This window comes from Canis lupus, chromosome 4, assembly GCF_003254725.2.
Source record: "Canis lupus dingo isolate Sandy chromosome 4, ASM325472v2, whole genome shotgun sequence".
Classification (NCBI taxonomy): domain Eukaryota; kingdom Metazoa; phylum Chordata; class Mammalia; order Carnivora; family Canidae; genus Canis; species Canis lupus.
Window position 1 is genome coordinate 8,507,761 of NC_064246.1, and position 20,898 is coordinate 8,528,658.

The 20,898-nt window shown below is 38.2% G+C and overlaps 1 protein-coding gene across 14 annotated transcripts in view; it reads left to right on the plus strand.

Annotated features, from left to right (window-relative positions):
* TTC13 (tetratricopeptide repeat domain 13) overlaps positions 1-20,898 on the plus strand; it is an 80,435-nt gene that overhangs the window by 18,555 nt on the left and 40,982 nt on the right. For 10 of the 14 annotated variants that reach the window (XR_007410104.1, XR_007410105.1, XM_035715529.2 and 7 more), the window contains 5 exons: positions 2,410-2,485; positions 6,126-6,196; positions 15,602-15,667; positions 17,360-17,452; positions 20,142-20,258. Coding sequence is in view for 12 of the 14 variants with exons in the window: in XM_035715529.2 (XP_035571422.1) it covers positions 2,410-2,485; positions 6,126-6,196; positions 15,602-15,667; positions 17,360-17,452; positions 20,142-20,258 (423 nt within the window). In the remaining 2 variants the exon portion in view is untranslated. The remainder of the gene's footprint in view (positions 1-2,409; positions 2,486-6,125; positions 6,197-15,601; positions 15,668-17,359; positions 17,453-20,141; positions 20,259-20,898) is intronic. The other 4 variants (XM_049108936.1, XM_025448664.3, XM_025448665.3 and 1 more) reach the window with 1 other exon arrangement.

The following is a 20,898-nucleotide window of genomic DNA, read 5'->3' on the forward strand; positions in this document are numbered from 1 at the left end:
CATCTATAGATGTGGTATTAAAAGTGGGAAAGACTCTTTTTAATCAAGAAATTAATTTGTCCATACTGTACTTTCTTGCCCATGCTATATTTCCTATTTCTAGTAAAATAAAAAACACTTAGCTCAGATATGCTCTTCAGTATACTCTTGATGCTGTTTGGTAAATGATTTCTTTTTATGGGGTTTCATTTTTATTCTCTTCCGGTATCTTTCTGCCCAAAGGCTTGGCAAATGAGAGACTCTCATTGAATACTGGATGAAATAATATTTTTTAAAGTACTAAAAGCATTATACATAGACTGCTTTTCTTGGCTCTAAGCAATTTATTAAGCAGAAAAATCTTTTGCATCTGCCCGCTTGTCTGTGACTGACAAAGAGGAAACACTTGTGTGGTAACACCCAGGTGTACCTACTGTGATGCTCTCACGTATTGTTAAGTCTGCTGCTGCTTAAAGATGTCCCTCAAGGATGCCGCTCTAAGGCTTCCCATCGCTGTGTGGCAGCTCCAGCTATAGAGCAAAATGAGAAAGAACTAACAGAGTTTCTCTCTAGTCATCAGGATGTTAGTGGAAGAAACCAAGTGTTAAACATTCCCACAGTAGTAGAATTTTCAGATGTTACATTTTGTCTGGAGTCCTGAGTGGAATGAAGTGAGCATTCATCCTGACATGGGATGCCCTCCTGGCCTATAGTTTTTACATGTGTTTTAACTCTAGAGATAGCTTATTCTTGACCTGTTTTGTTTATTTATTTTTTAATTTAAATACAATTGATTAATATAAAGCATATTATTAGTTTCAGAGGTAGAGTTCAGTGATTCATCGGTTGCATACAACACCCGGTGCTCATCACATCACATGCCCTCCTCTATGCCCATCACTCAGTTATCCCATGCCCCACCCTACTCCCCTCCAGCGACCCTCAGTTTGTTTTGTATAGTTAAGAGTCTCTTACGGCTTGTCTCCCTCTCTGATCTCATCCTGACCTGTTTTATAGGCAAACTAAATACCACGCTATATCTGAACGTCAGTCTAGATTTTGAGAGTATAGGGACTCTAAGTGGAAATGCCTTGTTTTTGTTATTTGAGTTGGTGAAGCCTGAGGGGCTGCAGTTCATTATTGCTAATGAACACCAATCGTTAGCTTAATACCACCTATAGTAGTTGGAGGAGCATCTCATGTAAAATTATTTGCTAATATATGCCTATAGGCGTCTGTACATTTTTTAAAAAGAGGAACTCAGTTAATTAGGATGTCATGGGGTTCTAATCCTGTGGTTTTGCCAAAAGCCACAAATCTTTACTCTCTACTATCTTAGCTTTTGCTGTGTCTGTATGTGTACAAGTTTTAATCATGTCTTAGGTGAATCTAGTATGAAGTAAACGTTTTAACATGTATCCCATAACTAAGTGTATCACAATTTAGCATTGACAGTTAAATCTTCTGGTGAAGTGACAGCTGTAGTATCAGACATGATTTGTCTCTAAAACATTACAGAGCTGTCATTATATAGAGTAGACCAGTACTGCCTATAAAATCACTCGGGTACTAAGCTAACTTTTTACTTTGCTTTCCCATGGTTTCCTCTTTTGTTTTAGGTTTCCTGCCAAATGTGCATGTGTCTGTATAATTTCTTCATAGGCAAATCTTCTGCCGTAAGTGGGAGGGAGATATTCATCATCTGCTGTACTTTTTTTTTTTTTTTTTTTTTTTTTACTAGTATGTCTTCTTTCTTGGTCAGATTTTGTTGGTCCTCTGGTGACGTCATCTCTGTACAACTTGTAGCTCTTATTTCTAAAATATTTTTAGTTTCAAAAGCAACATTCTGTCTTCTATCCTCATTGGAGGACTAATGGTCAGAATGTGGTCTTCACAACATGAATAAGGTCATTAAATAGTTTCTGAAAACATGGAGGGAGCGTGAAGCACCAGCAGGATGAATCCCTATGGAAGCGAAAAAAAGTTTTTAGAAAGAGAACAGTGGGGCACCTGGGTGGCTCAGCTGGTTAAGCACCCCACTCTTGGTTTCGGTTCAGGTCATGCATGATCTCATGGTCATGGGATTGAGCTTCAAGTCAGGCTCTGCATTCAACACAGAGTCTGCATAAGTTTCTCTGCCCCTCCCTCTTAGTTGTGTCCATCTTCCGCACTCCCCCTCATTCTCTCTCTTGCTCACTCTCTCAAATCAATCAAAAAGAAAAAAAAAAAAAAGAACCACTAATGATAAGAGAGGAGACATCAGACCACAAGCTATGTGCTTGAAGTACACAGTTGGTATTTATTAAAGTGAATCTTATCTTCCACATAAATCAAATGGAGCTTTAATTTTTTTAAAATGCAGGTCTTCGTTGTAGGCTTTGTCTTTGTTTGTGATAAGCTAAAATGTATGTTTCTCTGTTTCTGTTTCAGAGCCAGGCCAAGTCTATTGCAGAACAAAAGAGATTCCCATTTGCTACTGATAATGACAGCACAAATGAAGAGCTAGGTGAGATTTGGGTCGGGAATAAGAGGGTACTTCTGGGGTATTTGCCTAGGATTTATGATTCAATGCCGAGTAGGCAGGCAGGGTGGTGAGGGAGAAAGAACACAGACACTGGCTCTGCCGACATAAGTGGTGTGATCTTGGTGTGATCAAGATCATAGGGATCTTGTGATAAGTGGTGTGATCTTGGGTAGGGCATTCAACTCTCATGCAGGTCCATGCGTTCTATGTCAATACAATATGAAATAGAGAAAATACTGGCTCTGGAGGGAGTGATGGGTAAGGACCTCTGTGTTTCTTTGGAAATTAACAATTAGGATAATGAGTCCTTAGGAGCGGTTATCATTCATTATAATGAAAAGGTTACTGGTGCTGTCATTGAATAGGAATAACAAAGTGAAAGCAGAGGAGACTCATGCCTCCTGTAATCTTCTGTGTAATAAAATAGCTAGGCTTAAGCTAATTTTACTGTGAGGCCACTCAGTTATTGTTGGGTCTAAGCACGGGGGTGTAGAAGTGTTTAGTTCTTTCAGATCTGCAGATGGGTCTTGCATTTGGCTTGTTGGTGGCATGTTTTCAAATAGGCTGGTTCTGCCAGTGTCTGACATGCTCTAAGTGTGTCTTGCTCATTGTCGGGTCAGCTTACAGTTGAAAGAGTGGAAACAAAATTGAATGCAGGACTGAACATGGCAGCTAGACACACTTCACAGAAGCAGGTGCTCCTGCCCAGTGCCTGGTGGCCTGAAGCACCTTTGGAAATTTTTTTCTATCTAATTTCCATATAATTATTTCATCTTTTCTGTGGCCATATGCATTTTCTATTAAAACAGAGCACCTTGGGGCACCCCGCTGGCTCAGTTGATAGAGCACATGATTCCTGATCTCGCGATCTTGAGTTCAAGTCCCATGTTGGGCCTAGAGCTTACTTTAAAAAAAAAAAATACTGAGCTCCTTTGGCTCCTTTGCTCTGTTAGTGCAGGTAATTAAGAGCTGACAATTTTGAAAGTATTAATCACTTTTTTTTAAAGATTTTATTTATTTATTCATGAGAGACACAGAGAGAGGCAGAGACATAGGCAGAGGGAGAAATAGGCTCCCTGGGAGCCCAATGTGGGACTTGATCCGAGGACCCCAGGATCATGCCTTGAGCCAAAGGCAGACACTCAACCACTCAACCCAGGCATCCCCATTAATCACTTTTTGGTGCTATTCTGAGTAGGCCTTGAGAATTAATTACCTGTTAAGAAATCAGATTTGGTCTTTTCTGAGGTCCTTGGACTCTGGTCAGCCCCATATTCATTTATTAAGTAAATGAATGTGCCAGGCATGTTCTGTGCACTAAGACTAATCCTACTAGACCTCAAGGCCCTGAGCTGGCTTAGGATCTTTCATATCACAGTATTTTTTTTTTTTTTTTTTTTTTTTTTGAAAGAGTGGCTTCTGTCAACACACACGTTGCTGAGAGATGTGGAATTGCTGGAGTAATGATTTCTTTGAGAATTCTGGTGTTTTCTTTTATGTCCTTAGGCTGCCAGAACAAAATTTAGATCCTTGTAGCTATTTATAATTTTGCAAGATTTGGATTTTTTTTCCATGGATACTTTTGGATTTTTCTCAAAAAAAGTGTTTAATTTTAGATAGAAAGATTTGAGAATTGCATTTGATTTTATTTAAGTGGAGTTCAACAGCCTGGCTATGGAGAACAATTTAAACATGTTCCTGAGTACAGTAATATTTATCCCTTAAAACTGTGTTTGTTTTTGTGGATCACTTATTCATTTGTTCATTCAACAGATATTTACTGATTATGGGGGAGAGAAATAGGAAATTCTAAAAATTTAGAACTGCAAAGAATGTAAGAAGATATTCTAGAACTTGTTAAGCAAGACCCAGAGAGTAATGAGAGGTGGCTGAGGTCCCGATGATCATACCACTGGTGGGTGGCAGAGCCAGAACCCAAGGCCAGATCTTGGCTTTCTGGTATATCACCATTATCCCACATTCAAAGAAGACATATACCATTCAATGGTGTATCACCATTATCCCACATTCATAACCAGAAGTTTATGTTTCTGTCCCTGTTCATGTAATTATCCAGGAATTCAAACCACTTTTGCAGGCCAGCCCAGTACACAGCAGTTTCGGTACAGCCTTGATTTATTTCAGGGTAGTGTATTAGGGTGGGCCCCAGAGTAGGCAGCCTGGATCCTTTCTCTGACCGCACATAGTCTTCAGACAGTTTGTTTAACTGCACTATGTTTCATCTCCTTTTCTTTGAATGGGGATAATAATTGTACCTGCTTCATTGCAACTGAGGAGTAAATGAGTTAATATGTGGAAATGTATGGAGTCCCCCATGCACATACCTATCGCTATTGTTTTACTGCTAATACTCCTAACCACCCCCACCCCAAAGGTGTCTCTTGCTCATCTTGTTATTTGATGCATCTAAATGGTGTCCTTTCTTATTATTTGGAATATGAGTTTGACCTTAATTTATCTTTTCAAAGAAATTATGACAAAAGCAGCCCTCTTTATTTTAATGAATGCTCCCAAAACTGTTGTCTTATTATGACATTTGGTGCTTTTGAAGTTTACTCTTCTCAGGTTAGTGAAAGGACGCCCTAAGTCTCTTTCCACATTGAATGTTTTTGCTACTTTTAACTGTCAGGAAATTTAAGCTCTTCACAGCAGTAAAAGTTTTAGTTGTCTGTCTCGTTGAATACCTTTTAGGTCCTAGGATTGGAGCATTGCAATAAAACTTTTTTGCAAAGAAATCTGATCAAAATAGTATTGCAAAAAAAAAATTAGTATTGCATTGAATGAGGAATACAGTTTTTTCAGGGGCAATGGATATTTAGGGGAGTTAGGACAAATTTTATAGATGAAATGTAATTTAGATTATCAATAGCTTACTGCATTTTGGACAGGTGAAAAAACTTAGTCCAAATATTGCCAGGTATTAAGAGGTTGTCATGGCTCTAATTTCAAAATACCAGTTACCAACACAATTTGATCAGAAACGATGTATTCATCTTTAGTGTATACTTTGAGTAGTGTTTTTTTGTTTTGTTTTCTTTTTTGAGTAGTGTTTTGACTGTATTTTGAATAGAAGAGGTAGGGAAAAGACCACTGTTGCATTGCACTGGTGTGAATTAAGCATTCTATTAATATATGTTAATTAGAGCATCTGCTTTTGTTCTTACTTGGTAACTGGCAGTAAGTTCAGCACCCCCCAGGAATTGAGGTTTGTGATGCCATTTGGGTATTTCTCATAACTTTTACAGTAAAATCACATTGCCATGTTATGTGGGTTTTATTCAGGCTAATTACTAGCTCTTTTGATGTATCGATTTGAAACATCATAAAGGTTATTTGTGTTTGAAAGTGAGTGATGGGCCTAGAAAAAGATAATTACTTCTGGTAGGCAATGTTTTATAGATGGCTTTAATAATTTAAATATAGAGAGCACTTAGAAGATTGATAGTAGGTGAATTCAAGTACATCTTATTAACTTCCAGGTTTTCTTTCACTGCTTCTGGTCCTCGGAGCTGCCTTTTAGGATCAGCAAAGAATTTAGTTACTGATTCTACTCTGAGATCTTTCATTCTTTCCTTTAATATTTTTGTATTTTGTTTCATAGCGATTGCTTATGTGTTGATTGGCAGTGGACTCTATGATGAAGCGATAAGACATTTTTCAACAATGCTTCAGGTAATTTTTCTTCTGAATTATGTAACTTGAAGTTGGTAGTCACAACAAAAATATGGACTTGTGTGTAGCTAAAGTGCTGCAAGAATACATTGATTTTAGGATCATGTGGGGAAGTAAAGGAAGTCAGCCCTGAATGAGCACTCTCTTGGTGGAGGCCTTGAAACGATGCTCTCATTTCATCTTCGCAGTACTAATTTTATTTTAAATGTGGAAAATGAGATCAAAGGAGGTCAAGCAATTTGCTCACAGTCTCCCCACTGTTAGCTGGAAAAGATGGGACTGAAATGCATTTTAAAAGAAAAAAAACTAGCTTCAGTTCACTTTCCTTTCTACTGTGCTATCTTCTATAAGATGTGGGTGCTGGAAATTCTCGGACGTCTACATGTTTACTTTCTGTGCAGGATCTTCATGGTTCCACTCATGGATTTGTTTCTCACTTCAAAATTGAATTGTGAGACTCTAGTTTTTTGATTGATGGCTGCATTAAAATATGGTGTAGATAAAAGGTTTAAGCAAACATCTAAGATTGTGAGGATAATATCATTGGCTTTATATCCTGTATCTTTGACTGCATTCTTGTAGATGCTGACCATTATTGATTGTCAATGTGTCTGTCCGGTAGAGTATAGTGAAGAAATGTACTCTTTAGAGTTAAAGATGCCCATGTTCTAACCTTCTCTGCTGCTTGCTAGCAAGTTATTTTACCTCCTGGCTTATGGAGATAATAACCATAACCTCCAAAAATATTCTTGTTAGGCTTAAATGAAATATTCTCCAAAATACTTAGTACCCAGTGCCTGGCACGTAGTAAGAGCTCAGTTAATCTTAGCTACTCAAAGCACCATTCTAACATAGTCATATTCATAGAACAAACAGATAATTTACAACCCAGCAGGTAAACTTAATTTTAAAATATTAATTTTGAAATTGCTCTACTTTTTTTTCTTTTTTAAACATAGAATTAATTATATTGACAATTCTGTCTTCATTCTCAAAAAAATCGCTGAGATATTTTTAGTTGTTAAATGCCTCGGATCCAAGCAGTTGTGTGTTTGGGTGCTCATATGGAATGACATTCTGCAGTGGCATTTAAAGGATAGATTATTAGTAGTTTTAAACATCACCTTTCTGTTAGTCATTGTAGTATTTAAAAAGGTAAGCAAGCAATTCATAGTTAACACTTGGCCCTGGTGTGGAAGGGAGGTTTTGGTACATTTATAGGAGAAATGTCAGTTTATGTATGGTAACTAATAGTGGAAAACAGTGAGTGCTTGCAGATATATGTATTATCAGTTCATTCAACTTTTTGAAAAATATTATTACTGTTGTAGTTGAAGGCAATTATAACTGTTAAGGAAAAAACTTCAAATAATAAAAAATGTCCTAATTCTGCCACTCTCTCATTATTGAAGTTTTTTGCTTATGACCTTTTCAAAGTATGCCTTTATGTTTTATAATCTGAATATGTGTACTATTTTGTATTTATCACTGAATTTTATACTGTAAATGTCTTTCAGTATCTCTCTGTAATCTTAAGCTTTTAATGGCTCTATACCGTTCCTCCTGTTGTCCATTTATGGTTGTAATACTTCTTTCCCTCGCAACTGCATTCAGAAAGTAGGTCAAAATTTCTCTTTGTGCCCAGAAAAGGTCTCAGTGTTGAAATTTGATAGAGCATTTTCATCAATCTACAGTACAATGGGTTGCTTTCAACTGGGAAATTTTTCTTTGAGAATGTGTGGTTTATAAGGTAGGGCTCCTTTTCTGGTGATTCAAACTGTCGATGGGGCAGGAACAAGATGGGGAGCAGCAGAAGTTCAAATATTCCTGGTCCACAGAAGACAGAACTGGGTGACCATTTATTGCATAATTATATATAGGAACAAGAGTGCCCTTGGCTTTCTTGCTGGTCTTTTCTTGGTGATTCCTGTCTTCTCTGCCTTTATTTTGGTGCTTCCCAGCCTTTTCACATCATGACACAGGTGGAAAATCCTGTTTGCATGACACACTGGAGTCAACAGGAGCAAATTTAGAGGCATCTGGATTGAGCTCGGTGAAAATTCATCACATTTTCTTCATCTTACGTAACTATGATAAATACAGAAGATACTGATAAAAAAGATGCTAAAATTCTTTTCTAAAATTGTAATAAGAAACTCAGTCCCATTTTTCTAGGTGAAACTTTTCCATATTAGGTTTAATGTTTGAAAGTGATGCACATGATTCCTACTTAAGAGCTTTTCGTTGATTTCTTCAAATTCTTAATAGCCTGTCTCATCAAGAAACTGCACAAGCAGGTGGTAGCAAGTATCTAAAGAAGAGTTGCTGCTCTTTCTCCAATTGACCAAAACTTCTTTTCTTACCATGAATCCGAATTTGCAGAAGCCAGTCTCTGCAAATACAAAAAATTGTATTTTTTAAAAAGATTTTATTCATTTATTCATGGGAGAGAAGCACACAGAGAAGCACACACACACAGAGAAGCAGAGGCAGAGGGAGAAGCAGACTCCCTACAGAGCAGGGAGCCCAGTGCGGGGCTTGATCATAGGACCCTGAGATTATGACCTGAGCACAAGGCAGATGGTTCACTGAGCCACAGCGTCCCTTCAAATTGTATTTTAAAAGCATGATCTTTCTTTAAATGCTCTTCCTTTTCTTTTATTGGCAAATGCAGTGGAATGGTTTCTTGCAGTAATGACATTGGTTTTTATCCCAGTCATATTTTTCCATGGCCTGGGTTCAGGAGGGTGGTTTGCTCACCCTCCTGCTGTATGGATGCCACCCTGCCACTGAAACCTTTCCCTCTTCGCATTAGAACTGGCCTGAGTATCGTTGCAGAACCATGTTTGTCCATACCTGCTGCTGAGTGTTCACCTGTTCCTTGTAGGACCCTCCACACATGCAGAAACTCTGTATTTGTAGGCCAGCCATCATTCTCTAGCAAACCTGCAATGGCCACTATTGGCACACAGACTTTTCGGGGTTTTTGAATTCATAAATGCTTGACAAAACTTTTCTTTTGCACAGCCTGGGAACTCCAGTATGCAGCAGCAGAGTGTGGAATCAGATTCCATTCATAGAAAGCTGAAAACAAATGGGACAATGAGGGCTTGGATTGTATTAGAGTCCCCAAGATTGTTTAATGTGAAATCGATGTCAAGCTTTTATGCCTGCCTTTTGTCTCAGCTATACCACAAGAAGCAAACTTAGACGATATTTCCAAGGTCTCTGTAGTTGTGAGGTGTTTAAGTAGTTATTGAACTATGGGATATTTGGTACATTTATAAAGGAAAAATATGCTCCTCAAGCATAAGGGTTTCTAAATGAACACAGTTTCAAAGCTTCCTATATCTGTTGGATTACACTGAAAACTCTTGATTTAAAAGCTTGTGCATTAGTGTTGTCTCTACAGCAGTGTCCTTGCTTATGTGTCAGCACATCGAGGACAGTGTTCTAGAGAAGTGGAACCATTCCCTGGCTTCTGTGCTGCTTTGGTTCCATGCAGGACTCAGTAACATAAGTGCTGCAAAAATCGAAGGAGGCCTTTGTTACAAAGTGTGTGACTTTGAGCTCATCTGAGTTGGGTAGAACTGAATTCATAAAAATGTTTGTTTCTTATTTTACATTAGCAGACAAAATGCGAAACATGCCTCTGCATACGATTTGTAAACATCCTTTGCATAAGTAGGTTTGTGGGTCTGCCACTTGCACAAAACTGAATCCTTATTACATTTCAGTGCAGTGATTTTTTTTGACTCATTTGCCTTCAATCCAGGGACTTTTGAGTTTTAATAAAGATGCCAGCCTTGGGGTGGAAAATGAGATATTTGTAAAATTTAAAGTTACAATATAAATGGTATGTAATTAGGATGGTAAATGAGACCTTTTTGGATTTAAACAGATTGGTGTCTTGGGAATTGAGACATCGAGGTGTACATGATTCCAGTAAGGTAACTGTCCTGTGATACCATGATTTTGCATTTGCATAAAGTAAATAATATTGGAAGATTGAAATTCTGCTTTCATTTAAATCATTTAAATGAATAAAATTACTTGATAAACTGTAAATATTATTACTTATATACTCAAAAATATTTTGAAAAATGGATAATCTGAGCCCAGTTTGCTTTTTGAAATAGACATTGGCATTTATTTGAAAATATAATTCATCATGACATTTCATAAAGAGTTTTGACTTCTTTTAGAGTTTAACATCCAAAGCCAGTGATAGATAAAATAAAATAATAGAGCTGTATCGATCAAAAGTAATAAAATCCGTCATTTAAATTTAGGAACCCTACTAGATTATAACTGAGGTAACAACCACAAGGATCCATTACAGATTCACATACTTAAGTTTTCTGTATTCAATTTATTCTTTCTTTTTAGAATTTTTTTTCAGCAGCACGAAAGGATGTGTTGTTACCATTGTTGTAAATAATAGATTGTATTACTTTTCTTGACTGATACCATTTGTTATCTGTCACTGGCAGAGCAGAAGGTCACTGCTGTGGTCATGATGAAATTATGTGGGGGATCCAGAGAGAGAGCCAGGGAGGCACTGCATGTAGGACCATTGTAATGCTCTCTGCCAGTGGGGGCTGCACATTAAATCCTCAAAGCCAAAATAATGATGACCGAATTCAGGAAGTTGTCAGTGTTCAGATTTTAACTGTTGCAAACTTTTGAATGGCTGTTTTTTTAAAGTTTTAACATTTTTAATTGCTATAAACATGTTACAACTGTGATAGCTGGTGGCCCCACCTAAAGCCACTCCTGTGGCACATCTATCATACAGCTTTGCCTTATGGAACCATGGATCTGGCTTTTTACCAATGATCACCCCATTGTTTCTACCCAGGTCGTTTGCTTTTGTCCCTATAAGAACAGGCCAGGCCAGGCCAAGCTGACTTTGATCTGATAGTCTTTTATTTATTTATTTATTTATTTATTTATTTATTTATTTATTTCAGATTTATTTATTTATTTGAGAAAGAGCACAAGCAGGGGGAGCAGCAGGCAGAGGGAGAGGGAGAAACAAGTTTCCCATTGAGCAGGGAGCCCAACATAGGGCTCTATCCAGGACCCTGGGATCATGACCTGAGTCAAAGTCAGGTGCTTAACCAACTTAGCCACCCAGGTGCCCCAAATCTGTTAGTCTTTAATATGCATTAAGATCTTAGCTGCCTAGGAAATGGCCAGTGTTTGTTGCTAACTAATAACTGTTACATGTTAAGACTTAGTTGTCAGGCACAGTGCTAGGTGCCACAGAGCCACACATGACAAGATACTCCTTTGATATTATGTTCCTGTGGGTGATAAGTGTGCAAAATGCAAAACAATGCAAAAAAATTAGAGATAAATAAATGCAAAAAAAAATCCAAAATAATAAGAGAATTACTTTAATGGAATTATATCCATTAAGAAGTTTCAACTCAACTGCATGCTCTCCCCTGATCCCTCCACATACCCCTCCTCATAACTGGGGGTCCCTAGTCATGTTCCACTGTTGCCAGATCAGAGGGTGGCATCCTCTCCAAGGGAATGCATGAGTTCACCTACTCCTCACATGTGTATGCTACTTATTTCACCACTAACTCTATCTGGATACCTCCCAAGTACCTCTGGCATCCATCTGCTTCTCCTGGCTCTGCTCAAACCACAGCCAAGCCACTACTGTCTGCCAGATGACTGGTGCATCCATGGTTTCCTGGCTTCTCACCTCACACCCTCCACACATGCGCACACCATCTATGCATGTACATTTTAAACAACACACATGCTTTGCTGTTGCTTTTAGGTTGAAGATGAAAATCCTTACTAACGTCCCTGCCTCCAGCCTCACCTTGGAGCAGATGCTATGCTCCCTGCTGGCCTTGGAGCCTCCTTTGCCTGGACCAGCTGCTCTGAGATTCCCTCACCCCCCTCACACATTTCAGCCCAGATGCTTCTCCCTCAGGGAAGCCTTCCTAACCATGTCTAGTCTTTATGCATTTTCCAAAAGCACCATTTACTACTCTGGCACTTACTGAAGATGTAACTATATTTGTGATTCTTTGGCTATGCCCCAAGAAGGCAAGAGTCTTGTGTTGTTTGTTTGTTTGTTTGTTTGTTTTTTAAGAGTCTTGGTTTTGTCTTGGAGCAAAAACCAAGACAGAGTCTTGCCTTCTGTCTTGGTTTTTGCTTACTACAGTATTCCTAGCATGTGTAACCAGACATGGCTAATAGCTGACCCTAATAAGTAAATTATTTGTTGACTAAGTGACTAATGTCCATGCAGCATATAGTAGGAACTGAGGCTTATTGATTTTCCAGGGGAGTCTGGAAAGGAGCCAGAAGAGAGGTAGTGTTTGAGCTGAGGCAGTAGTTGGCTGTTCCAGGCAGATGGGCTAGCATTTGCAATGCCCTGAGCTTGGGAGAGTATCTTGTATCTAGGAACTGTGAAGTAGTGCTCACTTCTAGAGTGTGAATTATGGGTGGAAAGTGCAAAGAGATGAGACTGAGAAATGATCAGTATTTTTCTACAAAAGCATTTAGATGTTATTTCATAGTTTTTCCAGTTGAGAGTTGTTACCTTTTGTACTGCCTGACTCTGATTGACAAGTGAAGGCTAGCACTTCTTTCAAAAAGGAAATACACTAGAGTGGAAAATAGGTTTCATTGTAAATAGTAAGACTAGGTTTGACTTAGTGTAACTTTTATTTCTGACACTCATATGTGTATGTACATGATTGTTATGTGCATATGCATGTGTGTACTGGGTTACAACATGAAATGCATTTTACCATGTTTTAGAGTAATAGATATGTTTGAATGGGGCTGTTGGAGGTGTTGGGGAGCCAAGGAATAATTTCAGCCAAGTGACATGATCAAACTCCATTGTTAGGTAACTAACTCTTAGTGCCAGTCTGGAGACTAGATGGGAGAAACAAGAATGTGGTTAAGTGGGTTACTGTTGGGTAAGTGAGTGAGAGAGGTGTCACCCAGGGAGATGAGACTGCCTAAGTAGGCGTGTTGCTGGGGAGATAAGGATGACCCTCTACCCCCAAGTGGCTGGCCCTGGCCACAGAGTGTATGGAGATGCCACTTTGGTAAACGAACTATTTATTTATATACACTTTTTCCCAATTTGCCCCTTGGTTATCATAATTTATTTTTTTCCAGTTTTAGAAGGAGAACTTCTTAAATAGTCTATTTGGAGATGTTACAAATCTGAGAGTAGGTGTTCCTCTCCCTGGTGAATGTTCTCACAGGGGAAGAGCCGTGGGGTCATTTCCCCCTGCCCCAGCCTGGACCAGGTGCTATTCTGTGCCCTGTTCTGTCTCTTGGCAGGTGGTATTGCTATGGAAACACATGTAGTCAGCCTTAACTTTATTTCTTCTTTGGGTAGCTGTTTTTCCTATCCTCCTCTCCCTCTCTACCTATATCCCTCTCCCTCCAAAATACTTGCTCTGCCCTTTTTTTTTTTTCTCCAAACCAGGAAGGATATTTAAATGTCAAAAGTGTTATCTCTGAGTGACAGAATGATAGGGTGCACTGTATTTTATTTTTTGTGTTTTTCTTCATTTTCTAAATTTTCTGTAATTTATAACAAGTATTCCAACTATTTGAATAATTTTTAAATTTATAATAAAAATTTCTCTTTTCTATAATGCATATTACTTAAAACATCTTTTTGCTGATTGCGAATGCATGTGTGTTTGTTTTAAGCCATGAAAAGGAATATTGCAGTATAGTAAGCATAATAGGAACATATCTAGTAATCCCACTCCCAAGAGCAAATTACTGTTAATGTTTTGGAGTGCTTTTTTCTGTGCACTATTGACCCACACAATCATATATAAATATTATTTATAAAAGCAACTGCCATTCCTCTGTAGTTCTATTAACTTGACTTTTTTTCCATTTAGTGAATAGCATGAGCGTTTCATGTCAGCTATGTATAAGTCATAAATCACAACTCCAAACAGAACTGTGTGGAGCCAGGAAAATGACTTAAATGAGCAAAGTGCATTGCTGTGATGTAGAGGTGACGTAGGGTGGGTTTCCAGTAAACTGATGAATGCACAGCTTTCATTTAAAGAGGTAGCCAGAACTTAGCTCTAGTTTTTTTTTTTTTTTCATGCAAGAAGGTAAAAATTTAGGCTTATCTTTGTTACATAGTTTGATTTTTCAAGAGAAGTTGGAGATCTGTAATTGAATTTTTCCAATTTTTGTACACCATGAGCTGCTCTGCTGGTGGGGTTGGGGCCAATGATGCCTCAGTTTGCCACTTGATACAGGTGTACCGGATTCTGTTTCGTCTTTCATTTTTCCAATATATGGCATCTTCTCCTTTATTTTTTTCTCATTTACTCATCGTTGAAGTTGATGTATCTTTTTCTGCAAAACAGGGAGATTCCCTATCTCAGATTTGAAACTGAATGGTAGATTAGTCTATAAAATGCCTCATCTGGTACTGTTCTGTTACATTCTTTTTTTGAAAAAAGATTTTATTTTTTAATTCATGAGAGATACAGAGAGAGAGGCAGAGACATAGGCAGAGGGAGAATCAGGTTGAAGGCAGACACTCAACTGCTGAGCCACCCAGGTGCCCAGTTCTGTTAGATTATTTAGCCATGTTAAGAGTTTCACCCCAGACGTTAGAGCCAGAGGCTGTTTACTCTTCTTTCTTAAGTGTAGGGGAAGGATTCAGAGAAGAAGCAGAAATTGCAAAGGCTAAATGTAGAAGAGAGGTGGTTCAGGAGGTGGGATGCTTCATACCACTGACCTGTTTGGGGACATAGTGGTGGGGCAGCAGACCCCTGTCCTTGGGCCTGAGGGCAGTTTCATCTAGTCCACCTGGGGTGGCTTGCAGAAAGCACCTGGTTCCCATTCTGACACATAGTGTGAAGGACTGCATTAACCCCAACAGACTGTGGAGCAGACTCATTTCTTGTTGCTCGATGGGGCTGGCACTGAGAGGTTCTTCCCTTTTCAGAAAATTTCATGACTGTGAGGGGGACACACGAGGAAGAGGCACTCCTCAGTGCTTCCTTCCTAACCATTTATCCCTGAGCCTATGTGTCCTTTGTGAGGCATGATCGCAGATGCTGCTGATCATAGAATTGTTGGGAGGATCGTGTTTTAAGTGAGATGAGTATGCAACAAACTAGCACAGGGCTCCCTACTGTTGGTTCTCTTTATTATTTTTTTAATGGAAAATTCTTATGTGAGGTCTCATTCAAATGAGCTTGGAGAACACAGACTCTTCTGGTTGGGGATGGAATGTGGACGTATGTGTGTTGGTGGCATAAAGTAGAGCTTGTCACTTGTGACATTAACGTGCTTGAAGCAGAAACTGATTTTTTGTTTTGTTTTGTTTTGTTTATAGTTTTTGACGTGTTTCTGTTTTGGTCTGACTAGGAGGAGCCTGATCTGGTTAGTGCAATTTATGGCCGAGGGATAGCCTATGGAAAGAAGGGACTACATGTGAGTATGGAATAGCTACTCTTGCCATAGTGCCTACACGACCTGACCTGGACCAGGGTTCATTGAGCTCTGATGGACACGCAGTGGTGTCACCACGCCAGTTCTCACATGAGAAAATGGCAGTAGAGAATTACTCAAGATCACATGGCCAGAAAGGGGGCTCGGGGGCTGGGAATCTCTACCTAGGGCTTCTGGAAGTCAATCTTGCCACGCTTTCTACTTCAAAAGGACAGCCTTTGGCAACCTAAACTTTATTTCGTGATGAGCTGGACATAGATCAAGGAAAGTATGAGACTTTGAATTCCTAGGAACTATTCATTGGTTAAGATGGATTCTAGGTATCCATAGCACAGTAAGACTTAGAATTTGAGTTTCTTTCATAACTTTTAAAGGTTGAATAAAGGAACCAAAAGGTGTTCTTTGGTAAAATTTATTTTTATTTGTTATCATATTATTATACTTTCCCCAGATAAGTATATTGTCATAACCCTAGTCCTCTGATTTCTCTGGGGGAATACAGAGAGAAAGTTATAATACATACATTTTATTTATTTATTTATTTTAAGATTTTTACTTCTTTATTAGAGAGAGCAAACACAGGTGGGTGGAGGGGCAGAGGGAGAAGCAGACTTCCCACTGAGCAGGAGCCCAACTCAGGGCTTGATCCCAGGACTCTGGAATCATGACCTGAGTCGAAGGCAGACACTTAACAGATTGAACCACCCAGGCACCCCAATATAGTAAATATTTTTTACCCAACAAGGCACCATGTATAAAAATGAAGATTTTCCTGAGATTATATAGTAAATAAAAAACAGTTTAAAGTTCAGATCTCCATATTTTCAGTCTAGAGTATTATACATGAACTTTCCTATGGTTTTATTGTATATTAGAAATACTCAAATAAAATGATGATTGAGGGAGAAGCATCACTTCTGTGTCTTTGCCAGTTTAAAAAATTGTACTAATCAGATGCTGGCCTATTGGGAGAAATTTTTATGCTATTTGTATACTTCTGAGACAAAGAGGACTGAGAATGAGCTCAGATATGGAGATTACAGAGATGTTTAGGAAGGAAACAGTATTACATGGCAGCATCAGTAAATGACAGAAGTTGCTCTAGGAAAGGTCAGAGATAAACTTCTTCCTAATTCTCATCTCTTTTAATTTTACATGAAATTTGCTTGCATCTTTAATGTGTTTTTATGTAAAAGTAACATGCTTTGTTTTTAATATAAGAATAACATGCACATTTTAAAGAGAACTTACCTAGGCTTGCTAAAGTATAGGCATGTGGGCTTAGGGATTTTGATTGACACTGATTTGGCCCCCTGCTGTCCCACATTGCCCCTGGTCAGCATCGTTCTGCATGCTGGTATACATCCACATCCTCATCCCTCGAAATTCATTGATTCAGTGTTTAAGTAGGTTAAATTTAGAGAATGTCCTACCATCAAAGGGAACTTGTGGTATGTTGTTAGGTCTATTGGGCTGTTGTTGGGCAGGTAGACTGGAAGTGAGTTAAATTATTATAACTTATTTAAACCAGCAGATCTTTTGTACAGAAGTGAAGTTCATATTTATTTCTAAATACATAGTTATATCATTACTAAATTATTAGTTTTTCAGAAAAACTATTCAACCTGGTTTTAAGTAACAGTGTATCTCATACTGAGCTAATGCCTTTTCAAGGACATTAAGAATGCTGAGCTTGCTCTGTTCGAACTGAGCCGAGTAATTACCTTGGAACCAGATCGTCCAGAGGTATTTGAACAGCGAGCAGAAGTGAGTGTGGTTTTCTTTTTCCCTCTGTCATTATTGGACTAGTTGAATCTCAGATTTTTTTTTTTACTATTATCTTATTACTTGTAAATTTTAAAGCTCCCTTATACCTGTTGTGTTTTCCTCTATAGGTACTGAATGCCTTTAAACATGATTGAAATTACTGTAAAACTATGGCTGAGTGATACTCCTGATTTAACATTTAATAGTAATATTTAGTATTAAAATATGTGGTGATGGCATGTACTACAATTAGTGTTCACTGAAAAATATATCACACATCATGTTTACTATGTATATATATGACATACTTCAGCAAAACTGTATGATGATATGGTCAAAATGAAATTTATAACCATAACAAGTGTGCGCGAGCATGCGCACGTGTGTGTGTGTGTGTGTGTGTGTGTGTGTACACGCCTCTGTGTGTGTGCGCATGTGCACATACGTTTACATACAGTTCTTGTGAGATGTACTTATCTACTTGGAGACATAGATCAGGTAAGGCTTACCACAGCCAGTCCTTGGAAGAACTTAGGACTTGAAGTGGAGACAGAGGTAATGTGATGACAGTATTAGTGACAGTAAGAGGAGGCGCTTCTTCAGGAGCAGAAAAGTGTGCCTGTGGGCGGCAGGTGTGGGAGTGTATGTGGAAGCCTCACATGTGGTGCCACTAGAGCCAATCAGCCCACCTCTTGGGGGACCAGATGGAGAATGGTGTTCAGATCAGAGAAAGGTGTGTGGAGATGCATTCCTTTTAATGTTTTTGAATGAAACGGGTTCATCTTATCATTTTCTTAATATGATAATGAACTGCCCATATTTCATTTTATTCATTTAACCACATTAAATGCTTTAGAATTTGTTAACTTATTCAATCTGGAGAAAACTTAACTTTTAATCATCTGACATAGTGGGATTTCATAGTTCATCTAAAGGAAAGTGACTTTGCTTCCCCCTCTCTTGTGTGGGAGAAAACTTAGAAGTAAAGAAGACACTAAATGTTTTAATAATTTAAAAACTGTATTTGTGGTGTTTATATTCTCAAAAGTATAGTCTCTAAAATTATAGTTCAGTTTCTTGCAGTGAATTTTATGTTTTATTGGGAATTTGGGTTTCTGAATGAAAATCTTTCTCAATTAATGATATAATCCATTATCCCTTGTCTATTTTAGAATATAACTTAATAAGGATTAAGTGATTATAATTTGTTCATTACTGCATGAGAACCTTGTTGGTATCTAGGGTGAACATTTGGTGGCCAGTTTGGTGATATCTGCTCTGGGGAAGGGGTACTGATACTTTTTCCTTCTATTACTCTGATGTTATGTTAAAATGTTATGTTAAAGCAGGAACGTAAGTGTACATAGAAAGAAAACTTATTAAGCTGCTGTAGAAGATTCGTGTATCTTATAAAAAGCTAATTGTGTACCCAAAAATTATATTGGTAATCTGAAAAGTAATTTTTGATGATCTTAAATGTATATGGTAATATTCCCCCTTTCTGGCATTATTGGGCAATAATATCACTAGAAAGTGATTTTTTCCAGCTTAATTGTAGCATATCATTTATATGTCCCAGGAATTATTTAATGAGAAATCTTTCTCTTTGTACTTGCTGAAATAGTCTATATTTAATGAACATAATTTTAACCTTTTTTAGTTACTCAGGTCATTATTATGCATGTTGATTATTGTGCTGGGGTGTGATAATTCAATTATGTACCTAGGGCTTAATAAACTAGGTAGGGATGTTCTGCCTTTCAAAATATAACCCCAGACTGCTATGCTTTTTGAATTTTCAGGTATATATTCCATAATTCATTTCTTTCCTTTTTCTGAGCTGCCATTTTTGCCACTGGTGATGTGCCTGCCTGAATTCTCTTTCTTTTGTTGGTTTTAAGTTCCTGCAGAGTAGGAAACCACATAGTAGAACCTGATGGAAATAGTAGAACCTGATGGAACCTGACCTATATCATGAGAACAAACTTAACCCTAATTTCGGGACATTTACTCAGGGTGAAATGCTTCATCTCGATTGCATGAGTACTGAAACCCATTTTAGATTTTCTTATGTCTTTTTGATGTACTTTTGCATTCTGAACTATCTTCTGTGTTGTCATTGTCACCTGCACAAGCTGATTGCTGGATCTCAAGGGCTTCCCAAACAAGCTAGCAGATGTGTGTTCTTCTGTTCTGTAGATCATGACCGATGAGCTGAGAGTTAACACAAAGGGACTCACAAGATACCTGAAGTCTTAGAGATTGTCAACCAGCACTAAAGACAATGGAGGGCTCTAATCTGTGTCCAAAAATTTCTCTATTTAAAATGGTTCAAAGTTATCTTTCAGATTAACTTTGAAATGCTGAATTTTGTTTTGAAAGATAACGATAGGTTGAGGGAAAAAGAATGGTCCCATTTCAAGCAAAGCAATATCTATTGTAACCCAGAATGTGGAATCATGCTTTTGGTTCATCAGCCTCCCTGTTGGCTGGACAAAGGCTAATGGCCCCTCAGCCTATCGACTTTGAACCTCGCTGTGTAGTATGCGGGGTCAGGGATTCTTGTCTGCCAAGGGAGCAATCTTGTGAGTAGAGTGTGATGAAATGGAATTGAAGAGTCAAAAGCATTGGCAGTCTTGGGGTTGATCACTGGAAGATTTCTTCCCTAATTACATTTTTGGGTTTATAGATTCTTTCCCCTCTGGGACGAATTAATGAAGCAGTGAATGATCTCACCAAAGCTATCCAGCTTCAGCCCTCAGCACGGCTGTACAGACACCGGGGGACCCTGTACTTCATATCAGAGGTGAGTTGTTTTTGTTTGGACACATTCTCTTTTGTGATGATGAAGATGTTCACTTTTCTGTTTACTTTGGAAAGCTACCCTTTGACAGATTTGGGTTTGGGGCTATATAATAAATGTTTGTGGTACAAGACAGTTACAAAAGCACTTTCTTTAGCTGAATTTGAACCTAGTGGAGAACTGTTAAGTCCCAAGAGTACATTTTCTTGCTTGAGCTGTCAGCAGTAGCTAATTCTAGATTTGGGGAAAAAAGAAAGAGAGAACAAAAGAGAAATTTGGTTCATTGACTATATACTTCAGCCTTTTCTGCACATGTCAGCATCAGGAAGCGGGTGTGCATGTTATCAACGTGATTGTTAAACTAAAAGGCACAGTTTGAATTTCCTTGGGTGTCAGACTCAAGAGCCATAACCAGAATTAACATGACTTCCCAGACTGTAGCTTCTCTATGTATGACTCAGATCCGGCAAGGTTATCTTTTACCATCATGATATGTATGATTGCCACAGTTATTTTTGTGGATTGATGTAATTGCAAAAGAAAATAGGTTTGAAAAAAAATCTCAGCATGACACATTTTAAGGTTGACTATGGCATAATTATTTTAGAAGTATTCAGTATAATAAGATGCTAGTACCAGAAAA